The sequence below is a fragment of the Pelobates fuscus genome, chromosome 5 (genome assembly GCF_036172605.1).
Source record: "Pelobates fuscus isolate aPelFus1 chromosome 5, aPelFus1.pri, whole genome shotgun sequence".
NCBI classification, from domain to species: Eukaryota; Metazoa; Chordata; class Amphibia; order Anura; family Pelobatidae; genus Pelobates; species Pelobates fuscus.
Genome location: NC_086321.1, coordinates 350,000,578 through 350,023,995, shown reverse-complemented (window position 1 = coordinate 350,023,995; position 23,418 = coordinate 350,000,578). Strand labels below are relative to the sequence as shown.

The 23,418-nt window shown below is 46.0% G+C and overlaps 1 protein-coding gene across 1 annotated transcript in view; it reads left to right on the top strand.

Annotated features, from left to right (window-relative positions):
* The window catches only part of LOC134611720 (phospholipid-transporting ATPase IK-like), a 106,904-nt gene extending 87,714 nt beyond the window's left edge, over positions 1-19,190 (top strand). Inside the window, exons 25-28 of the mRNA XM_063455894.1 lie at positions 11,460-11,696; positions 16,136-16,274; positions 16,582-16,712; positions 18,821-19,190. Coding sequence (XP_063311964.1) covers positions 11,460-11,696; positions 16,136-16,274; positions 16,582-16,712; positions 18,821-18,970 — 657 coding nt within the window. The 3' untranslated portion in view covers positions 18,971-19,190. The remainder of the gene's footprint in view (positions 1-11,459; positions 11,697-16,135; positions 16,275-16,581; positions 16,713-18,820) is intronic.
* The last annotated feature ends 4,228 nt before the right edge of the window (positions 19,191-23,418 follow it).

The following is a 23,418-nucleotide window of genomic DNA, read 5'->3' as shown; positions in this document are numbered from 1 at the left end:
CGTGAAACCAAGCAGCTCACCTCCCGGACGGACAGCCACCCGCCGTCTGGCCCAGAAGACATACGAGTGTCCGATCACCCAGACCCTGGGGGGACTCCCACCTAAGGAGAAAACATCAATTTAGGAGGCGGGAAGGACGAACATATGAGACAAAATGCCCAGATGCCCACCTCCCAATACTCTGAACCGCTTGCGCCGACATTCCCAGCCTAGAAGCTTCAGTGGCAGCGCCAATCCTAAATGAATGCCCCCCAAACTCCTTACTGTCAATCCCCAATACCTCCAATCCAGAACGAAAAACCCTAATAAATTGAAAATGGGACAGAAAACTCCCATCCTCATGAACCAAAAGGGGGCCTGAAGAAACCGGGCGCAACTGGCAGAATTCCTGAAAGGAAGCAACCGGGCAAATATCTAAACCAGGGACAGCCCCCAACCGCACCCCTTTACCCCTACCAAGGACATCAGTTTTCGACCGTCGTATCAGAAATGCAATCCGCCCCGGCTCGCACTGAACGTTGGCAAACAACACCCCCCCACAGCTGCGCCTACTAGGGCTCACCAGTTCCCCAATGCGCATGGCCCCAAAGAATGCCAGCGAATAAGCCAACTTAAACAGCCGGGCCTCAAACACTGAGTAACAGATCTGCGGGAGCACCCCATAGAGTCTTGACAAAAGCACCGCAGAAACCGGCCTCCGTCCGTCAACCGACGCCGCTCGGCGTCGCAGTCCCTTAAGTGCCTGGCACACAACAAACGCTTTAGTCGAATCTTCCCACCCGCGCAGCTTAAATAGAAAGCTAAGACCGGAGAAACGTGCGGAGGTTGCAGAGGGAGACTTACCTTCGAATTCCCAGCGGTCCAAGAGCTGCAGTAGCCCCCCAAGACGCTCGGTTGGGGAACAAAAAACACCTGAATCCAACTCCCATTGCTCCCATTCACCCCACACTTTACCGTAGCGATTCCAGGTGGCCTTGGAAACTGATCCACGGACCCATTCCATCACTCTGCCTGACCAAGCGACCAGATGTCCGCCGGGCAAGGCGTCCCCTCCGGATCCGCCTGCGGGGCGACAGCCCGAAACTCTGACCACTGTAAACGAGAGAGAGCATCCGCCATCACATTGTGAACTCTCGGTATATGCTCTGCCCTACAATACACATTTAGACACAAACATCGGAGAACCAACCGCCTAAGCAAGCGAACCACCGGAGGGGAGGAGGCTGTCAGCCGATTAATGGCCTGAACAACCCGCAAATTGTCACAGTGAAACACTACCCTTTGATCCTGCAAATGTGACCCCCAGACCTCCATTGCCACCAAAATGGGGAAAAGCTCCAGAAAGGCCAGATTCTTCATGAGCCCAGAGACACGCCAATTGTCCGGCCACACGGCCGCACACCAACTAGAGCCCAGAATGGCCCCAAACCCCACCGAGCCAGCCGCGTCTGTAAATAGGTGGAGGTCGGCGTTAGAAACCTCCGGCTTTTGCCAGTAGGACCGACCATTGTACCTAGCCAAGAAGGAGTCCCAAACCGCCAAATCGTCCCGCAGCGGCCGAGTAAGCCGAATAAAATGGCGAGGCCCGGATACCCCAGCCGTCGCAGCAGCCAGCCGCCGGTTAAAGACCCGCTCCATGGGCATGATCCTACAGGCAAAATTCAGCTTCCCCAGGAGCGACTGCAGGCAGCGAAGCTGAATCTTGCGCCGCCCGACGGCCACGGCCACCTCGCGCCGTAAGCCTTGAACCTTATCCAAAGGCAAGCGGCATTCCCCCACCAGAGAGTCAATCTCAATGCCCAGAAAACTGATACAAGTGACCGGGCCCACCGTCTTGTCGTGAGCCAACGGGACCCCAAACCGATGGAACACCTCACTCAGAACCCGCAGCAGCATTGCACAGGCTGGCGAATCGGCGGGACCCACACAAAGGAAATCATCGAGGTAGTGTAGCAAGGAGCCTATCCCAGCCTCCTTCCTCACCACCCAGTCCAAGAATGTGCTGAAGCATTCAAAGTAAAAGCAGGATATGGAACAACCCATAGGGAGGCACATATCCACGTAATACCGGTCTTCAAAAACACAGCCCAGAAGATGGTGACAAGCCGGGTGCACCGGCAGCAGACAGAAGGCCGATTCCATGTCAGCCTTGGCCAACAAGGCCCCAGGGCCCGCGGCCCTGACCATGGCGTCCGCCGCATCAAAGGACGCATAAGACACTCGGCAGAGTTCCGAAGAGATGTCATCATTCACCGAACCCCCCTGGGGTACGATAAATGGTGAATCAGCCGGTATTTCCCGTGCTCCTTTTTGGGCACCACACCCAAGGGGGAGACCCGCAATTCTGGGAGGGGGGGTCCCTAAAGGGACCAGCCATACGACCCAATGACACCTCCTTACTCAGTTTTTCCCGAACCACCCATGGGAATTCCCGGACCGACCGAAGGTTCCGTACACGAGGGGAAGGGGGACGACAAGTGAAAGGAATCCAAAACCCATGCTCAAACCCATCCAGCAGGATGTCGGCAGCACGACGATTCCTATAACTGGCGAGCCAAGGGCGCATCGTGCTTATGACCACCGGCGTCGTCGCCCTTTGACCCCAAATCCCCTTTCTCGCCCACTTTGCCCCGCTTGAAGCAGCGGGAGACGGGATGGGCTCCCCCGCAGGTGGAACATTCATGCTTGAATCGGCAGGATGTCCCCCATTTGCAGTGACTGGCGTTGAATTTCCAACAACATCCTGGCCTCTGATGTGCGGCCGGTGAGGAGGAGGACCCCCCCCCACCGCCCCCCCCGAGAACCCACCTTGCTGGGGGGCTGGGCGGGTCATAATGGAGAGCCAGAGGCCAATGTCCATCTGGTCCCACGAAATGGAGGGGCGCACCGCTAACCGTTGACGGAATTGCTCGTCATATTTCCACCACCCCAGACCGCCATAGGTACGACAAGCGTTCCAAATGGTATCCTGGTAGCAGAACAATGCCGAGCACTTCTGCGGAGCCCTTTCCCCAATCACGCTGGCCAGGATCGCAAATGCACGAATCCAATTCCCGAAAGTCTTAGGAATCTTCCGGTACCGGTACTTCTCCTTGTCTTTGTCGGATTCCTTCCCGTCCTTTTCCGGTAAAGGAGGAGCTTCCTCCATTGGAAGGAGGGAAAAAATCTCAACAAATTCACCCCTCCAAATTTTTTCCCGAACTTCCTGTTTCAGGTGCACACCCAAGGGCCCTGACCAACACATATAGGTGGACCGACGCGCAACGTCCGCAACACCCGAAAGGACACCCGACGCCAGCAACCACCGGCACAGAGGCATCCGATGACATAGTAGGGGTGCCTGCTTGGCCACCCACCCCGGAAGAGGGGGACCCCGTGACCTCAGGAACCGCCAGAACCCCTTGTGACTGCAACGCTGAGGACCACACTGACCGAAGCTGACCATCTAATAGGGGGACCCTACCTGCTTGCGCACCCTGCTCCCACTGATCAAGAAAACCCCTAAGCCCTGACAGAAACCCCCCCAGCGAAGGACCCCCAGATTGAAAGGAAGAAAAATTTGTAAACTCACCAGCCGATGCCCGAGGAACCTCCCGCGGCAAAGGACATGAAGATGATCCAGGCTGGACAGAGTTAACTTCATTTTCAGCACTGCTCAGCCTTGCAGCAGCAACAGGCGCCATCTACTGGACGGTCCCAGGAACTGCAGACACAGCAGCCAGATCCTGTGTGAAGAGCAGCGGAGAGGAGGTAAGCTCACACCCCGCAGAGGAGGGCAGCCGAGGTGAGTACCCAGGGGGGGCATAGGGACCAGGAATAGGGACAGGAGGGAGGGGAGGAGGAGGAAGGGAGACAGAGAGCCAGGAGGGGGAGCAGATAGAGGAAGGGGGCCCAGCCCAGCATAAACAGGGGAGGAGGAGGCAAGCAGAGATTGAAAGGGGGCTCCAGAGGGAGAGGAAAGGGATGGCATAACAGGGGAGCTGGAGGGGACCCCAGAGGGAGAGGGGACAAGGGATGGCACTACAGGGGGGGGAGGAGGGAGGGAGGAATTGCCGACAGAACCCGGGGGAGGAGAGGGGGACCCCCCCGGCCGACCCTCATCCCCAGAGGAGCCATCAGAGCCCGGGGAGGACCCCCCTCCACCCCCCAATGGCAGCACAGCCGTGCCCCGCGTGGCCCTGAGGGGCCCACTCACCACCACCGGCCTGGCTCTGGATCCGCCGGTGCGCCGACCACGTGGGGGCTGGAAAGGCCTCCCAGACCCCCCAGGATGCTCAGCAGGTCTTCTGACCCCCCTGGCCCGCTGTCCACGGCCGGGGGGTGCGCGGGGGGCGGCAGATGATGCAGGCCGCGTGTCAGACGGAGCAGATGGAGCTGACACGCGGGCCTGGCGGCACCTTGGGCCTGGGCTCCGGCTCCTATACCGGGCCTGAGGTGAGGGATCAGGGCTCAGCCGAGCAGGTGGATGGGAGCACCGGCCTGTGCTCCTGCGGCCTACAGGGGCTGTAGCCGCGTGGGAGACCCCAGGAGAGGCCTGACCGCGGGGGGTGAACCCACACCGGCGGCCAGGCCAGGTTGGAGGTGAGCATATTGCTCCCTTAAGTGCCTACCGCCATCCAGGGCAGCAGCAGCTCTGAGGGCAGACAGGATACCTTCAATATCCATCCCTCAAGCTGGTAAAGTGTGCAGGCCCAGGACAAACAGGAGCGCAGAGGCAGAGACGTTGTTTGCTGGCCAGAATCCAAACAGGCACTGAGGTAAGATGATCCCTGCCCCACTACCAACACATAACCACTCCCCTAAACACATACAGCCAATCACTAGCACCATCCCCACACTCAGACATGTGCCCTTGTCCGTTTAGCTGTGCTGACTCCCCAGGGCCTGAATCAATGTAAAACACTTCCTAAACGTATGTATTTACCAATTAAAACTAGGCAAGCGTCGCAGCTGCACCCCAAACTGAATGAGCCCTGGAGAGAGGATTTCCACCCACTAATGTTAGAATCCAACTAAACCATCTTGCCAGTGTTGTAGTGGACACTGGTTTGTGCAGCTGAAGATATGAGATGAGTAGTTGACCAATCGTGACACCTGCAAAGAAGTCGTAAGTTCCACATATCGGGTACCTTTCCTGATACTGCCAAAATGGTGTGATGATAAGAAGAGACACCACTTGTGATCAGATGTGATGGAGGTCTCTTGACCGCATTGTAAATGGGTGTAAAGCGTATGCCCCTCGAGATGGCCATTCTTGGAGAAAGGCGTCTACAGCCGCACAGTCTGGATCTGGGAGCCAACTGTAATAGGTCCAAAGTTGCTTTGTGACGCAAAGAGATCTACTTTGAATGGATCCCCTAGGAGTTAAAAGACTGATTTGTCCAGCTACCAATCACTGCTGTCCTGCCAGTGACTGGAGAAACGGTGAGATGTTGGAGGTACCTGGCACGTACTCTGCTCTGAGCATGATGTTACGGTTGAAGCAAAATCTGTATATGTCCTTTGTGACTTCCAAATGATCCTGTGATCTGGTCTCACCTAACCAATTTGATGTAATGTACTGTATAGAAATTGTCTATTCTCAGGAAAATACCACAATCTGTCATATGCCTGGTTAGACTGCTGATGGAGAAGGACTCTGCAATAAATTGGGATCTGGAGTGTCCCTTTAATATCTGGATTTTAGATAATGATTTATTTTCAAACAACACATTTTATTCCACTAAGACCACATGTATGCCTATTGGCAAATATTATAGATCCTTTATAATGTACTAGAATGATACTGTCATTGGTAGACTCACCTAAGCTAATATAAAGAAATATATGAGCTGTCATGATGGTAGGCTGTTTTAGATACCCAGATCTAACTCAAATAAAGTGTCAAATAGCAGTTTAGGAAAGTCATGTGCAAAATAAAATAGATTTCAGAAAATATACCATGCATAAAGTTGTGGAGTTTTTACCCAGTAACTTTCCAGTTCTCATTGACCATGACAATTAACTTCAAGAAGAACTTACATCCATATTGTCAATGAGTTTTGCAGTAATTGCCGAATTGATTGTGTTCTGTTATTTTGGATTCTGCCATGTAAAAAAATCGAGAATAGAAATGTCCAGCACGAACCTTTAAATCCTTTCTCAAAGGCCCTGAGAACATCTCCTTTTTTGTTGGCACCATAAGAAAGGATCTGTGGATTTAAAGGTTTGCCCTGGACGTGTTTACTCTTTCTATATTATTTTTGGCTTGGGGTGGAACCCGGGTCCATATGCTCTAGAATGACCAGAATTGTTTATTTTGTCTAGATATGTAAACAAACACAATCATAAAATCTCATAGGACAGGTTTATCTGACTGCACACATCACAGTTTAGCTGTTGTTACACCTGGGTGTTTCTATTTCACAATATGAAGCTTAGAATTTACTGCCTCTGTGAAACTGAAACACTTAGGTGTAACATCCGCTAATCTGGGGTTTGTGCAATCACACAAACTTGCAGAACAAGAATTCTGAGTGCTTACATGCCAAGCATTTAAAATTGTCTGTCCTCCGGCATATGCTAGATTTTGATGCAGGTAGACATGTTCTAATCGTGACCGAAGACTGCTGTGGCTTAAACCATATCTAATCCTATCTTCCACATTTAGTGGATTGCCTCTACTCTGGGAAGTCCCCTGCCATCTCCCATACCCACCACAAAACAATCAGCATTGATATATGTAACGGACCGTTTCACTTACAAGAGGATAAAACCCAGTTTAGGCGATATGCCCCTTTTCCATAGACCAGCAGTTACTGCAATAACCAATTCTCCCGAACTCCAAACTGTACGAATCTTCCAACTCCCGAACTGGAAACACACGAACTCTGGAATCAGCTGAACAGGAAAAGCATACCATCCGCTTACACTCCTGGTAGTCAGCCTACAATCCAATTCCCCCAAAGAACGAGACGACACATCGCTTTGAGGGTAAAACAGGAACTCTCTGGCTGCTAGCTTGCAGCCCTTTTTATTAGGTGCTCCCATGAAGGGGAGGGACACACACAGTAACGTACATTAACCAATCACACAATAGTTACATCCCACACATAGCCCTCCCCTTTACCTGTAAACTAATTATCTGTACACACAGGAAAATACAATTATCATAGGTAGGGAAAATACAGTTTTTACACAACATTCATAACTCCCAAAATATACATCACATTCGCATAAAAATACATATTCACAATCAATCCATTCGGGGGAACAACATACTCAAAAATCATACGAATTGGACCAGGGGTTCAAAAGTTAGTACAAATGGGCATTTGACCTTCTGGAAGCATGGTTTTTCCAGCTCAAACTAGTTCCCCAGAATCCTCTATCCTGGAGACAATGGAGAAGCTGATTTAATTATTTCCAGGGACAAACACAGCCTCCATTAAGCACATGTTACCAGCAACCACCAAAAGACATAAAAATACATAACTCCTGTTATACTAAACAGAACCCCAACATTCAACCCATCCCCAGATGGCTTGGATCTGAGCGCTCAACATATCCAAACAGCCAGTGGCGTACATACCGGAGTCGCAGGGGTCGCGGCTGCGACCGGGCCCGGCCCACCAGGGGCCCCGGCCGCCCTGCGACCCAGGTATGTACCCACAGGGCCAGCCTCTTCTGCTGGGGGCCCAGGAGCTGGCCACCTCAGGGCCCCCCGAGGGGGGCGCACGAGGGAGCACTGCCCCCTGAGTGCTCCCTCTTCAGCTCCCTCGCGTGCCGCACTGAAACCGGAGCCGGAAGATGACGTCATCTTCCGGCTCCGGTATCAGTACGCGGCGCGCGAGGGAGCTGAAGAGGGAGCACTCAGGGGACAGTGCTCCCTCGCGCGCCCGCCAGCCGGGTGACACCACTGGACCTCAGGGAATCCCCTCAGCTCTCCCACAGGTAAGGAGGCTGGGGGGATTAAATTTAAAAAAATAAAAAAACATGTGAGTGTGTTAGTGAGAGTGTGAGTGTGTTAGTGTGTGTGTTAGTATGTGTGTTAGTGTGTGTGTTAGTGTGTGTGTGTTAGTGTGTGTGTTAGTGTGTGTGTTAGTGTGTGTGTTAGTGTGTGTGTTAGTGAGAGTGTGAGTGTGTGAGTGTGTGAGTGTGTGAGTGTGTGAGTGTGTGAGTGTGTGAGTGTGTGAGTGTGTGAGTGTGTGAGTGTGAGTGTGAGTGTGAGTGTGAGAGTGTGAGTGTGTGAGAGTGAGAGTGTGAGAGTGAGAGTGTGAGAGTGAGAGTGTGAGAGTGAGAGTGTGTGAGTGAGAGTGTGTGAGTGAGAGTGTGTGAGTGAGAGTGTGTGAGTGAGAGTGTGTGAGTGAGAGTGTGTGAGTGAGAGTGTGTGTTAGTGAGAGTGTGTTAGTGAGAGTGTGTTAGTGAGAGTGTGTGTGTGTTAGTGAGAGTGTGTGTGTGTTAGTGAGAGTGTGTGTGTGTTAGTGAGAGTGTGTGTGTGTTAGTGAGAGTGTGTGTGTGTTAGTGAGAGTGTGTGTGTGTTAGTGAGAGTGTGTGTGTGTTAGTGAGTGTGTGTGTCTGTCAGTAAATGTGTGCGTCTGTTCATGAGAGTGTGTGTGTGTGTGTCTAAAGCACTTACCTTTCTCCAGCGCCGGACTCCCTTGGCGCTGGGGATCTCTCCATCCCGATCCGCCACTCAGCTTCGAATGCACATGAGTGGCAAGAGCCACGCGCGCATTCAAACCGCCCATAGGAAAGCGTTACTCAATGCTTTCCTATGGACGTTCAGCGTCTTCTCACTGTGATTTTCACAGTGAGAATCGCAGAAAATCCTCTAGCGGCTGTCAATGAGACAGCCACTAGAGGCTGGATTAACCCTCAGTGAAGCATAGCAGTTTCTCTGAAACTGCTATGTTTTCAGCTGCAGGGTTAAAACTAGAGAGACCTGGCACCCAGACCACTTCATTGAGCTGATTTGATCTGGGTGTCTGTAGTGGTCCTTTAAGTGTGTGTTTATGCATGCACTGGCGTACATACCGCGGTCGCACGGGTCGCAGCCCTGGACCAGGTGCCCGCCGCCATGTGTTGCGGCCCCAGCCCGCGCAGAGTAAGCGCGGGGGGGGGGCCACGGATCAGTTTTCGCACCGGGGCCCCATGGGTTGTGTGTACGCCACTGCAAACAGCGCTCAGATGCCACAAACACGGTTCAAACACCATGGGGTTTAAGTTTCGTATGGGCTGATGAGAGGGCCCATAATCCTGGGGCAGCCCAATAACCCACAGTATGCCCAAATACCGTGCATAAAGGGCCAAATCGCCCAGGGACCGTAGTCACAGGGTAAGAGGCGGGCAAGCAGCCCCCTCCAAAACACAGTGGCGAAGTGGCTTTCGCTACAATATATTAGACCTAAGCAAGGTAGACTAGAAATACAGGATCTCCCATCTCAGAAATTAAATCCGTGACCTCCAAGTACTCCGACACACCAGTAACTAAAACAATGTTGCACTAATTACTACAAGTATGACCTTCTGTCCTTTTATCATGGGTTTCATAATTTTACTTAAAGAACTGGGAGACAAAGTCACCCAATCAAGATGGTAGAGCTGAGCAAAGCATATCGATGCAGACTAATATAAGACATTTCGTAAGTTAGTGGACTTGAGATTGTACAGGTCTAAATAATGGCAGTGTATCCACAAGACTGGAGTCTGACAATAACTGTGATGCTTTTTAAACTACAATACTACTGTCAAGGTATTAACACAAATAATTTGCATTTGTAACCAGTGTCCATAGCTAGAGTAATGTACTATGAGGCTTTTTGGTTAAATAAGCTCAAGAACAGAATTGCTAGTCATTAGAGTCTTCCTTTGGTGGAGAAAAGCTGTATATGTCCGGTATATCACTGAGATTGACACCAAGAGTAGGCTGACCAGATACTTTTTTGAATGGCACACAGTGCCTCATGCTAAGCATAATTGCTTTTTGACTACTCGTACAATGGGATTAAAGTAGTGTTTTGGCATCCACTCTGATCAGACCGCGAACATTGTGGCACGTGTAGAATTGACCACATACCATCCCTGTGATACCACTTATTTTCTGATACATATGTAAGTTTGTTTAATTAAATTACATTATTTGCATGGTATTGACAAACTGCGTTTTTTGTTTTTTTTTACAAGAATAAACAAAAATACCAAATCTAATTTCATGGGTGGGGGGGGGCATTATATTTTGATATAGAGCGCTTTTGTTACAGATGATCTCATATCGACCTACAAATCCATTCCTTTAAAGAGCCTATTCAAAACTGTAAGCAACATGGGAAAATCTCTTAAACTGTCAACAAACCTAAGAAGCCCATATCTAATACCCAGTGTTACCTGTAGTGTGACAAAGCACACTGTTTTTGGACTCTGAAGCAAGGAAAATCCTCTGGAGTGATGAATCCACCATCTGTCTGTAGGATGCCTTTAGGGTCTTGATTTCATAAGTTTCCTTTCCAAATGATTCCATTTAGAAATGTTTCCAAATGATGGATCTACAAAAGTTCCCATACACATTAATGGTTCTTTTGTAAATAAATCACTAGGAAACTTTGCTAATTGTATTTAATCGTTCGGAACGCTTATCAAATCAAGGCTTGGGTTCGGCCTGAGGCCTGACTACATCGTGCCAACTATAAACGTTGGTCTTCAATCCTCTCAGCTATCTGTAAAAGTCCATGACTTGAGGCAGGCATAGCAAATAACCAGTTAAATTATGTATCCTGTCCCATCTCCCTTTTTATATTAATTTAATCAGTTTTTTCATTTTGCTCTGCTTTATTCCTATAATGCTTTATATCCTTATTACACCTAGAAATTGATGGTTACTGTGAATCAAATACTTTTAAACGATTACTTGTTTTGAGTCATTTCCCCCACTTCCACAAGGCCCTTGCTGATAATTATCTGTTTGCCAGTCTTGTCTTGTCTTGTTTCAATTACTTTCATGTCTCAATCACCCATTGTTCCGTGTTGCAAAATATATTGCATTATGATAATACCAATGTTCCCTGACTGGTCTTCACGATTGAGGCTAGAACCCTCATTTTTATCAAATGAAACATTGAATTACTGCAGCATACAATAGCATTACTGACACTTCTGTTCTTGCAACCATTGGTGGAAGGCCCTTTGTCTGATTCAGCATGATAATTCCTCCGTGTAAAGAGTGTGGTCTATACGGAAATTTTGTGCCGGCCAGTTAGGTTCTTCCACACTGATCTCTACAGTCTTGATCGTAGCTCCAATACCTTTACAATCCTGACTCAACATTCTAATTCATCCTAAAGCCATTAAATACATTCATATGTAACTTTTTATTTGCTTTTATTTCAGTTAGATAATTCAAACTCCTTTATTTTTATACGCTAATAGATCAACTATGCCGGATTAATCCATATAATGTTGACATGTTATGTCTACTTAAATAGGACGTGGACAACCAGACAAGCCTTCAACGCCCAGAACTCTACAAAGTGGGACAGCAAGACAGGCATCGTGGCCTGAGAGTCTTCCTTTACTGCCTTTACGGGATATATACATCCATAGTCATGCTCTTCATTCCTTACGGTGTCTTTTTAGATTCAGCAGGACCTATGGGCATATTTGATTATCAGGTTTTTGCATGTACTTCAACCACCATAGGAGTCCTAGCTATCTTAGCCGAGGTACGTTGAACGGCTTATACCTATCTAAACAACCATTATTGTTTATTATTAACACTTTCAGGGTTTACTAAAGTGAGAATTCAAAGTGAAGTGATTTTTCAAATTGAAGGCCAGAGTAGCCAAACTGAAAGCATAGATTTTTCTAATTCATCTACTTTGGCCTTAAATTGGAAATCCACTTTATTCACCAAAGTGGGTATTCAAGGTGAATTCAAACATGTTTGTTTTTAAGCTAAGAGAAATTGACACCATTTTGATGCTCGGTTTGTTTGTTTTACTTGTTCAACTTCCATATGGTAGATGTTTTCTTCCTGAACATATCTCCAATCAACTTCTTTATTAATATTGATGAGGGCAATTAAATCAGATAACATGGACAGGGGCACAGCCATAGTAGCGATGTAGTAAAAAATTTTTTCTTTATTTTGGGCTACATAATAATACAGGTATATTCTCATATACCTTAGGGATTTCAGCCCTGCTATCAAATAACCAGAAACATGCTACTATTAGGAATAAGTCTGTGTCCTGGTTGCCTGCGGATGAGAGGCCTTCTAGAATTATTTCAGTGCAGTAGGATTAAAAAATAACTTCCAAAAATATTTTCACTAAAGGATCCTATAGTTCCCGGAAAACAAAGCAATTTTCCTGACACTATAGGCTTCCAAGGAGCCCCCCTCCTGCGAGGCTAAAGGGGTTAAAACCCCTTCTGTCACTTACCTGAATCCAGTGCCGATGTCCTATGGTGCTGGGTCTGGCTCAGCCCACGCTGCTGTCCGCAGGTGCAAACTAATGCACATTTTCGGCAATGTTCGCGCTCGCATTATGATTTCCCCATACAAAAGCATTAATCAATTCTTTCCTATGAGGAAAATCTGACGCTGTAGGTCCTCATGCAGAGCGTGAGGACATCCAGCGTCCTATAACAGACCAAAGGTTCATTTCGATTCCGGAAGTCCTCTTGTGGCGGTCTCATAGACTTAGAGCTGCAATGTAAACAGTTCTCTGGAACTGCAATGTTTAACATTGCAGCACTAGGTGCTAAAGGGACACTGCACCCAGACTACTTCAATGAGCTGAAGTGGTCTGGGTGCCTACAGTGTCCCTTTTCATTTAAAATTTTGATTTGCAAATTCAGAGTATAGTGAACTACACAAAAGTTGTCTGCAATTTAGCATTCGAGTGACTTTTTTTTTCAAACACTTTAAAGAAAAAAACTGGACCCGGTGGATAATTTAGATCCTAGCATTCTGACCGTGAACTTGATATACTTGCGCACAGTCACATTCACTGATAGCCCCACATAAATTAACAGTTAACCGTTATGAGCTTTGCTTAGCCACCAAGTGACAGCTGGTAAGCGTGGGCAAGCAAGTACAAATAAAAGGCTCAAAACTCAGACCTTTTGTCTCGCTTTGTGTGCGTGTTTGGGATTTTTTTTTTTCATGCACATCTCAAATATACTATGTTATCTATGTGAGTAGGAGCATAAACACAGATATGGGTTTGACCGATTTGAGGATGTTGGATTTATGAGGTGTGACATAGTATATCCCTACAACTTCCATCAGTATGACACAAACACCATGATGGCGGATTCAAAGATCTACGTAAACTGCCTTTTTTTTTTTTTTTGTGCATGGTTTGACAAAGTGTTATATGTTGCCACAACAGCGAATATAATCACAGTGATATCACAGGTTTATACATATGTGGCAGTGAGATGAAAGCACATTTTTTATACATTTTTAAACGTAGTTAGACGTAGTAAGGCAATCTAGTTATATATGACATGCAAGCATCAGTAGTAGCAGGTATGTTTTTTATGCAGTATCGTCGATAGTTAAGCTATAAACAGGCTGGAACATTGATATCCTTAAATTTACAGAACTATGCATAGAAACTTTATGCTGTGGGTGGTTAGGCTAGTGGGCATGAAAAACATTAGCTAGCAACATACTAAAGGTACATGTACTGTGTATGTAGGTTAAAGATCGTCGTGTTGGGGCATACAGTCTCACATAGTATTGTAGTACAAACAGGTATATTGCAAGCTTCTAATTACATCAATGCGTGAGAAGGTGTATATAGATTTGTGTTTTCTAGCGTGTTAACATGCAGGTAGACCAACAGCCACCTAGTGAGTTGCAAACATGCTTAGGATGCCACATTAGATTGATTTAGCTAGCGCTTATAATAATGCTTATTAATCACTCAGCAAAGGGTTAATGGTCGTTACTGTATGCTTAGCCGGCAGTCAGGGAGCAGTTTGTGCGTTAGGAGGCATAATGGGGAAAGTCCAGCGATATGCCTGTCATACTCCAGTCTCATGGCCACTCTCATCCGATCCCCTCTGGGCTCACACTGTAGCCCCGGTGAGCCACTATCTCCTGTGGTGTCAAAGCCATACATGCGTATAGGAGCCAGGCGTCCGGCATTTGGTGGTAGAGGTTTGCGTAGTGGGGGGGTCGGCGCTTCCCTGATGGGTAGATTGCTCCAGCTTCCATCCGGTGTTGTGGGGGTGAATGCTGGGTAGGGAGCGGGCACTCCGTCGCCACTTGTGTGGCTGGTCCCGCCGCCGGCGCCTCTTAGGGGAGCCACCGATAGCAACCACTCTGCATCTGCTCTTAGGGCTGGAGATTTCTGTGAGCATACTTGCAGGAGTGGTCTGCAGAGTTGAAGCGGCGTGCAGCTTTCTCTCTGTTATCTTCCTCAGCGTCGTCTGTGGGTGCTTTGGACGTTGATTAGAGTTCGCCGGGTTGGGTTTGTGGTTCGCCACTGCTGTTGGCAGTTGCTGTCGCTTCGGCCTGTAGGCTCCACGTGTCTGCTGGTTGTGGCTCACCTTGTGTGTCGCTGGAGCTCGCGGTGGTGCCGGCTCTGTGCGGGTGAGTGTCAGCTGCCTTGCAGGTATGTTTGTGCCAGCCAGTTGCTCTCTGGACGCCAGCTTCGCCCAGAACCTGGTGAACAGCTCATCTAGGTTAGCTTCAAGTATTTGCTTGCCGCGTGTTGTGGAGTTAGGCGCATCCGCCATCTTGGGTGTCGCCACTCTTATTCTGCACGAGGGTGTCACCGCTACCTCTGCTTTGTCCAGGGCTGTGGTCGTCCAGCTCGGCAGGGACCGGGATATCCCCCACCAGTCCGGGGGGGGCAGCAATGTGAGAGTGCTCCCTCTTCAGCCAGAGAACCGGGAGAGCGGCCGCCTCTCCTTGGCTCCCACCCGTGTAGGCCGAAGGCTGCGATGTGGTTGATTCAACCACGGAGGGTCTCATATCGGGTTTCCCCCCGATGCAGCATCGCCTCCTGGTTGGGACTATCGCTGTCCACAGCTGGTACGCTTGGGTGGTCGGGCGTTAACACCCAAATCTTGCCTTCAGGCTCAGGAGCTCTTAGCAGGCACATCTGCTTTGCTCTGCAGGCAAGCTCCGCCACCCCCGTAAACTGGCTTTTTACGTAAACAGGCCCCCTCCCCCCAAAGCTCCGACAACAATCATATCTTAAGTGTTATTAATGTCATGAATATTGTGTCATCTCATCCTGTGGTCAATTTTAGCCCCTTAAGGACACATGACATATGTGACATGTCATGATTCTCTTTTATTCCAGAAGTTTGGTCCTTAAGGGGTTAAACAACACCACGAACATCATACATACACGGCATTGTCTACCTGGCTGGTCGACTTCAGATACTGCAGTCCACCGGAAAATATCCCTGTAAGCCACTTCAGGTCAGAGAAATGGCATGGTGACACACCTATAGTAACAATCTGTCAAACTGGCAGCAACTAGAGGCATTTCTTCTGAAAGTAGGCAGTCTTCATGTTCAGCCTCATCATTCTCTATGAAAAGCATTGGGATAATGCTTCTCTCATGAGAAGCATCTGAATAGCATTTGTCTGCATTCTTCATAGATCCCAAATACCTCTCTATGAGGAGCATTGGATTAAATAGCAGATCACTAGCATGATGATCTCACTGGAGGCACAACAAGATGGGAACAACGCAGGAAAAAAATGTTTAATATTTTTTTTGTTTTCATGTTTTTAAAAGGGGACTCTGAATCTAAAGTTTTAAAGGAACATTTTAACAATATAAATAACATATTTAAGCATGTACTTTGTATGTTTTGTATTCTGAAAATTTTATTTTAATAAAATGCTATTGAATTAAAAAAACAAGAAGAATTCTGGCAGGCACTGATGATCTGCAAGAGTGCCTGCTGTCTCTACATTCTCTAGCAGCAGAAACCGCTTCAGGACTCCCTAGCTCTCCTGCACTGCATTCTGACTCCCGGCCCTGGGAGAAAGTGATGTAAAAATGCAAAGGGATCCCATAAACTGTCTCTACTACCAGAAAATGCAAAGGCAGCCTGCTCCCCGCTAGACACCCGGAATTCCTGTCCCAGTGCATTATTTAACACAATAATTTTTCTGTTTTTACAGGCTGCAATACAGTTCTCATCTTGGTCTGTGTTTGCATTCATTTCTCTTGGATTATCGTTTGGCTTTTATCTCCTGCTTTCATATGTATCAGGAATGCCAGCAGCATTCCATTACTCTGCAGCAGACTTCAACTTTCTGGGTATTGCTTTTTTCGCCATAATTTGCAATTCAAAGATTGATGCAGTGTTTTTCTGTTTTTTTATTTTGTTGGTTTTTTTTAATGGCAAATGTAGGATGGGGTGGAGTATTTCAAGCACACCAGCAAATAGGGTTCTATAGTGTTAGTAATACCGATTTGTATTCCAATCACTATAGTGATCCTATAAGTATGATTATAAAACATCTTTCAATAAGGTTTTTGAGATGATTGTGGAACATATATAGGCAGAACTTGCATTCTCAACCAATACTTTTTTTCTTGTGTTTGTTTTTTTTATTCTTCACAGGTGCTTTTGTTTATACCATCTCAAGTGGGTATATTTGGCTCTTAATTCTCCTGGCTGTTATTGTAAGCATCATTCCTTCACTATTCTTTCGACCATGGGCCAAATTCACGGGCTCCCACTTGACTACACCAGTAAGTTTAAATCTGAGCTCTTAAACTAATCAGCGCCCTTACGCAAGTCTTCTAATACAACAGAAAAAAAAATGTACTATGATCACTATGGATTGTAAAGTTGAATACCAAATCAAATAACCATCCACTCAAGTGTGAATCTTGGGTGCAGAGACCAAGGGGGAAAATGCCCAACACCTCTAGCAGGCAAGGGTACTCCACAGCAACGGAGTGTTATATGGTTTCTTTAAACAAACACTCTGGGCATCAAAACAACTTCATTGAAATTAAGTTATGGAGTCAGAAGGTCCATGGCGCTAGCTTAACTTTAGGGTTTCAATTATTCGCAAGGTCTCCTCTCTAGTGCAGTTTCTCTCTGCCCCTTCACATCTGCTTTATCTTTAACAACGATGCTGTTATTGTGTCCAAATATTTTTTTTTTATTTTTTTTTTTAAAGGCCAGGGCAGAAATATATATTAACATCTGTTTGCTCTAGTTCAAGTCAATGTAACATCCTGGCCTCTAAAACATCTTCATTAATCATTGGTGGTAACCGAGTGGGAAGAACATTAGCCTCTGTATGACCACCAGTGCAGACCGGTCCCCGTGTAGTGTGCCTACTGAGGGCGTGTGCATGGAAATTGTTTTTCTATTTTTATTATGTTTCTTGGAGACCTAAGTAGGCAGACAAGCAGAGAATAATTAAAACAGCAGGGGGAATCTATTCCCAAAAATAAAGACTTCCTGGATGTCAAGATAGGTTGTCTGATATACTCATCCATTTGTCAATCAAGGCCCCAATTCGCCTTGAAAGCCAGCAGGTAGAAGTAGAGACTGCCTACACAGATCCTGAGGCCTGGGGTGTTTTATACAGAACATCCACATGTCCTATATTAGAGGAGTGGGTTTAGCATGTCATGCTCAGGGAGTTTAGGGACAGATTGACCTCGACATATTGGTAAATAGTAGGGTATGTATACCAGGGTCCTCTCAAATATGGGCTAATGGACTTGGATCTCCCAGCCCACAGTATATCCATTGCCTTGAACCTGGGTAATGGGGAGGGGAGACTATGAGTTAATCAGTCAAGAATATTATTATATCAAGCACGCCAGTTTACTTAAAGATCTCCATTTATTCATTTTTAGGTTTGAGGGCTACAGCATTGAGTCTTTCCTTCAGGGTCATAATAGATCTAAAAATGAGCTCAATAAATAATGTAACACCAGCCATATATACAATGTGCCCTATATTGATCACCATTAGAATAGTGAATACATATGGAAGGACTCCTATTCAGCAACTTTTTGTTTACAGTGTTAAATGTACCACCTGCCGTAAACCTTAATTTGTCATTGCCTTCACTACAAATTCCTAGCATATTTTAACTCTAACGTCTTGTTTTATGCTGCTTTAGACGTAACATGCTAGCTCCATGTCTATGATCCCATCTCTTCTTCTACAGAACTGGCCCTGATAATGCAGGCAGATAATCAAATGCACAACTTTATGTTTTATGAATGTACTATAATGCAGGACTTGGCAAATCTGGTTTGAATCTAAAAGCCAGGACTAAAACCTAAATGCCTCACTTACTAAAATCAGTGGTGATATTAATACCCAAATTTAAATGGAAGAACCCACCATCAAGAATCAACCACATAGTATTTCATCAGTTCCTGATACAACACCCTTATAGAAAGCATCCATCTCACACACAACATCTAAATACCCTCTACCCATCTCAATCTCACATTTATCTCCCATACAGCAGGAGTGAATGAAAACTTCTGATAAATTATCTCCAATGCTTTATTCATTGATCTAGAGAGCATCATGAGGGACCTGGTTTCCTAGTAAGGGAATGTGCTAGATTCACATAGGTTAGGGAGAAAAAATGAACATATCTTTTGGCATGACTGGATAAGAATGACTGTGGAAGGAGAGGGGTATCATTTCTTGTTTGGTCTTCTTAGTAAAAGTTCTGGTCTCGCATCTATCCTCCTTGGTACATAACGTGAGAAGGGAGAGACCTTTCTATTCAATGCTCGAAACCAAGATACACTATTGTAGAAAGAGCTTGCTTAATCTGTAATAAATAAGATATGACAATTATTTTTACTTACAGTCCCCTAAAATGAAAGACAGTGTGGTACTACGGTCTGTTAGAAGATGGAGATCTGGAAGACGACGTTCTAGCTATGCTTTCTCCCAGTACGAGGTTTTGCCATCAGGGCCTCGGCAAAAAGCAACATCTTGGGATAAAAGAATAGCTTGAAAGGTGTAAGAAAACCAGGCACTGGTAGTCCCACAAGAAGGAGGAATCATTTTGGGATACACTAAAAGACTATAGAACCCATCTCCGGCAGCACTCTTTTGTTACCTCCGGGCATGTGATATATCCATAACTCAGAACATACCTGATCGGCCCCAGAGGCTCTCGCTTAGTGAAAGATAAATGAAACTATCTACTGACCTTCAAAAACGAGTCAGAGGTCTTAAACAGAATAATCAGAAACTCCTACATACATGTAAAAAGGAAGGAATAAAAATGTTGTTAATAAATTATTGTTGTGGTTTTCAATTTTCTGTCTATTTTCTGCCTCCAAACATTATCACTACCCCTCTATGTAGATCAGGTATGATTCAGCTTCTAGTCATTACTATTGCTAGGGATGCCTCCTTAACTATGTACTAGAGGCAAGGATAGAGTTCAGGCCACTTAAAAATATCCAACCGTTTCTATCTTCACAGGCTGAAATATGCATTGTAGAAATGAGGAACACTATATAGTGTCAGGAACACAAGCATGTATTCATGACACTATAGTGCTGAAATGCAGCATTCTGTCACTGGCCCCACTATCTCCAGAGAATAAAGGTGATTTTACTTGCCTTTTCTCCCACACTGTGCAGGTCTTGCGTGGCTGTCTCCACCTCCGTAGATGTCTCCACCTCCGTGGCTGAGATCATCAATCTTGTTGATCTCAATCAATCCAATGCTTTCTCATAGGAAAGCATTGAGAGGCTAAAGTGTATGTCCACTGCTCCAATCAGCATTGAATCAATTTATGACCATGAGGAACATTTAGCGTCTCTATGCAGAGTGCGGAGATGCTGAACGTAAGCCATGCAGATGGCCACTCACCGGAAGCACCTATAGTGACCATCTGCATGGATGCCACTGGAGGTGTCCCTAGCAAGCAATGTAAACACTGCATTTTCAATGAAAAGACAGTGTTACAGTGTTAACGCTGCATGGACAGGCTATTGACACCAGGACAACTACATAAGGCTGTAGTGGTTCTGGTGACTATAGCGTCCCTTTAACCCCTTAAGGACCAAACTTCTGGAATAAAAGGGAATCATGACGTGTCAGACACGTCATGTGTCCTTAAGGGGTTAAGGTCCCATGGAGCCCTGGCAGGTGACCAGTTTGGGCCCCTTTTTCATTTGTCATATAGGAATGGTTAATGTAGCCAAGCTAGTTCATGGGTCTGGCTCTCCTGTCCCAACTTGCGGGCCCAAGGGTCACCTCATGGTCAATCCTGCTCTACTGCATGGGGTAGCAGCTAATTGTATTGCATGACATTGCATTAATGTATATTTATAACTATGCCTTGAAAGATTTATTACATGTGAAGGTGATTTCTTGACTAGTAAACATGCCTTAAAGGGGAACTCTTGACACCCTAACCACTAAAACATGCAGGTAATTAGCCAAATAGATTAACAGTTTGACACTTTCCAGGGTGCCCAGTCTTCTTTATAATATCCAGGTTTTGAGAGAGGAAAAAAACAAACTCCGTCTATTTTCCAGTTTTGCCATTTTTGTCCAAACTATGTCATATCAGTGGTCCATTATTCAGGTTTAATGAATAAAGACATGGTTTGTTACATTCCTATTATCTGTAAAACAAATCGATATTTACATACCTACCAACATTAGGAGATCTGGATGCAGGGTGGGTGGGCATTCGGGCAGGGCTCAGTGAACCAAAGAGCAGGTTCTCCCAGAAAGTCGACAGCCACATACACCAGTGCTCTCAGCCATTGAACTGGTCTGCACTGCTGGGGATAACTCAGAAGAGCTAATAGAAGCTTCTAGCAGGAGCTTCTGGCTCGCAATTCAAGAAGTGCCAGGGATTAATGCCAAATGGACACCAGGTAAAAACTCAAACCGTTTCACTGCATGCAGCTCACATTCAAATACAACCCAACAAGCCAAGCCTTCCACACACAATACCACAAACCTCAATGCCACACACAACACAAAGTCCATATGTACACTCAACACCACAGACATGACACACACACACACACAATACATACAGCCCAACCACATACACACATTTAAAACCTCACAAGCAAATGCCGCACCCACACATAAAACAATTTCTCAACATAAACAAGTTACTTTACACAAAAAAAAAGAGAGAAAGCGGGCCGGCACACTAAGGGACTTCAAAGTTTGACCAAAAGATTTACACTTTTATGAATAACATCATGGGCTATTCTTACATATTGACACTACCTTGATGTTTCCTAAAGTCTTTTGAGGTGCATAAACACAAAAATATATATATATACACATTATATGAACTTTGGTTAACTTGAAGTTTCTACTGTTGCAGATATCCTTCCAAGGAAGGACACTATAGAAAGTATAAACAGGGTAGTTTACTAAAGTGAGAATCATCTGGAATTCAATTTTCACATTTTAGACCAACAAAACTGAACTATAAGCATAGCCTTGGACTTTACATTCACTTTGAATTCCTGACCATTCTCACTTTAGTAGATAAGCCAGAAACTTGTTAAGTCTTCTACACTTTTAGAAGAAAGATTAATTATTTAATAAAGTCTAAAATTAACACATTTACATTCAGCTTCATAAACCGGTGACAAAGTCATTGTGGCTACAAAACACTTCCACCTAATTCCAGGGCCGTACAGGACGTTGTAGTATGAAAGGGTATGGGCAGGTTGGCGGGGCTGTAGTCAACCATCCCACTGAGTTCATACAATAAGGCTGTTGATAACGGTAAGATGATGGTTCTTGTATGCACTTCGTTAATCCACATTGATTTTTCTGGCATGAAGATCTCTTCCATTCTTTGAATTCATCAGATGGAATCTGAATATTAAAACTTGACCAGATACTCTTGTTTTCAAAGTTTGGTTTGTGGCTGCTAGGAGTCTTACGTATTGTTTGTTGCAGATTTCTGTGCTCACTTTTGCGAATCTTGGCACGTCTGTTCTTAAACCATACCTGGTGGGGGAGAGATACAATTCATTATATACTGAAGGAAAGAGTTGGTATAATTCTAAAGTATGAGTTTGCAAATTATGCTAGAAGTCTTGACTCTTTTTTTTTTTGTCTCTACTAGCTAGTGTCATACAAAGGGTGTGGGGGGGGGGGCAGAGGGGGCGGTCCGGCCCGGTGCCACTCTTGAGGGGGGTGACTGGAGCGCACTTTCACAGGGGCAGCATTTTGCCCCTGTGTCTTATGTAAAGGGACCAGGCCGCTTACAAGAGTATCCATGCTCGTTTCACATCCAGCAGCAGCAGGTCCTCTGTTCTCACAATCCGCAAGAGCGTTGCCGCGGGTTACTGTGGCAACCCTCGGCAACACTCTTGCGGATCGCACGAACAGAAGACCTGCTGCTGCTGGATGTGAAACGAGCGTAGAGAGTCCTTGGCCCCTCTTCACTGGCCAACTATGTTGTGCCACCGGACCAGGAAATGTAGTGTCCCTCCCCCTCTCTGGACACAGGTAAGAGGGGGGGGGGGTGAGGAACCCAGGTAAGATTCGAGGGGGACGGAACAGGCAGGAAAGTGTCAGGAAGGGGGAGGCCCAAACAATACACACTGCTCACCTTCCCAGCACTTATTCCACACAACACACACTGCATCTGCATACACTACACACATACAATACACACAAGCTGCATTCACTATACACACAAGCTGTATACACTATACACACATGCTGCATACACTATACACACACACTCCATACACTATACACACTGCATCCACTATACAAACACACACTTATACATGTGTGTCTGTATCTATATGTGTGTTGGTGTAAGTGTTTGTATATGTGTATCTGTTTGTGTATCCGTATGTGTGTCTGTGCCTGTGTGTCTGTATGTGTGTGTTTGTATCTATATGTGTGTTTGTATCTGGGTGTGTCTATCTGTATGTGTGTCAGTGTTTGTCTGTATCTGTGTATGACTGTGTTTCTTTGTAACTGCATGTGTGTACCTACATGTCTGTATCTGTATGTGTGCCAGTGTGTGTATATGTGAGTATATGTGCATACATCTCAGCATTTCACCTACACTAAACACAAATACAGCCCTGCATCCAAATGTCAACACTACATAAAAACACACCACCATATTCAAAAACTACACTACAGAAAAATGCATGCCTGCATTTAAATGCCAATACATGCAAACACACGTACATTCACTCACACATACTCCATACAAAAACATGCTTACATTTAAACACACAAACAGTGCTCAGTGTTAAATACCTAAAAAAAAAATACAAACACTGCTCAGTGCTAAATACATTTCAAAAGTTTGCGGGTGTTTTTTACATTTTAAAGTTTGGGGGAGGGGAGTGCCAAATTTAGGATCCGCTCAGGGTGCCAAATGCTCCAGGTACGCTCCTGCTACTAGCATATCCGTGGCCTAGGGCAGGGATAGGG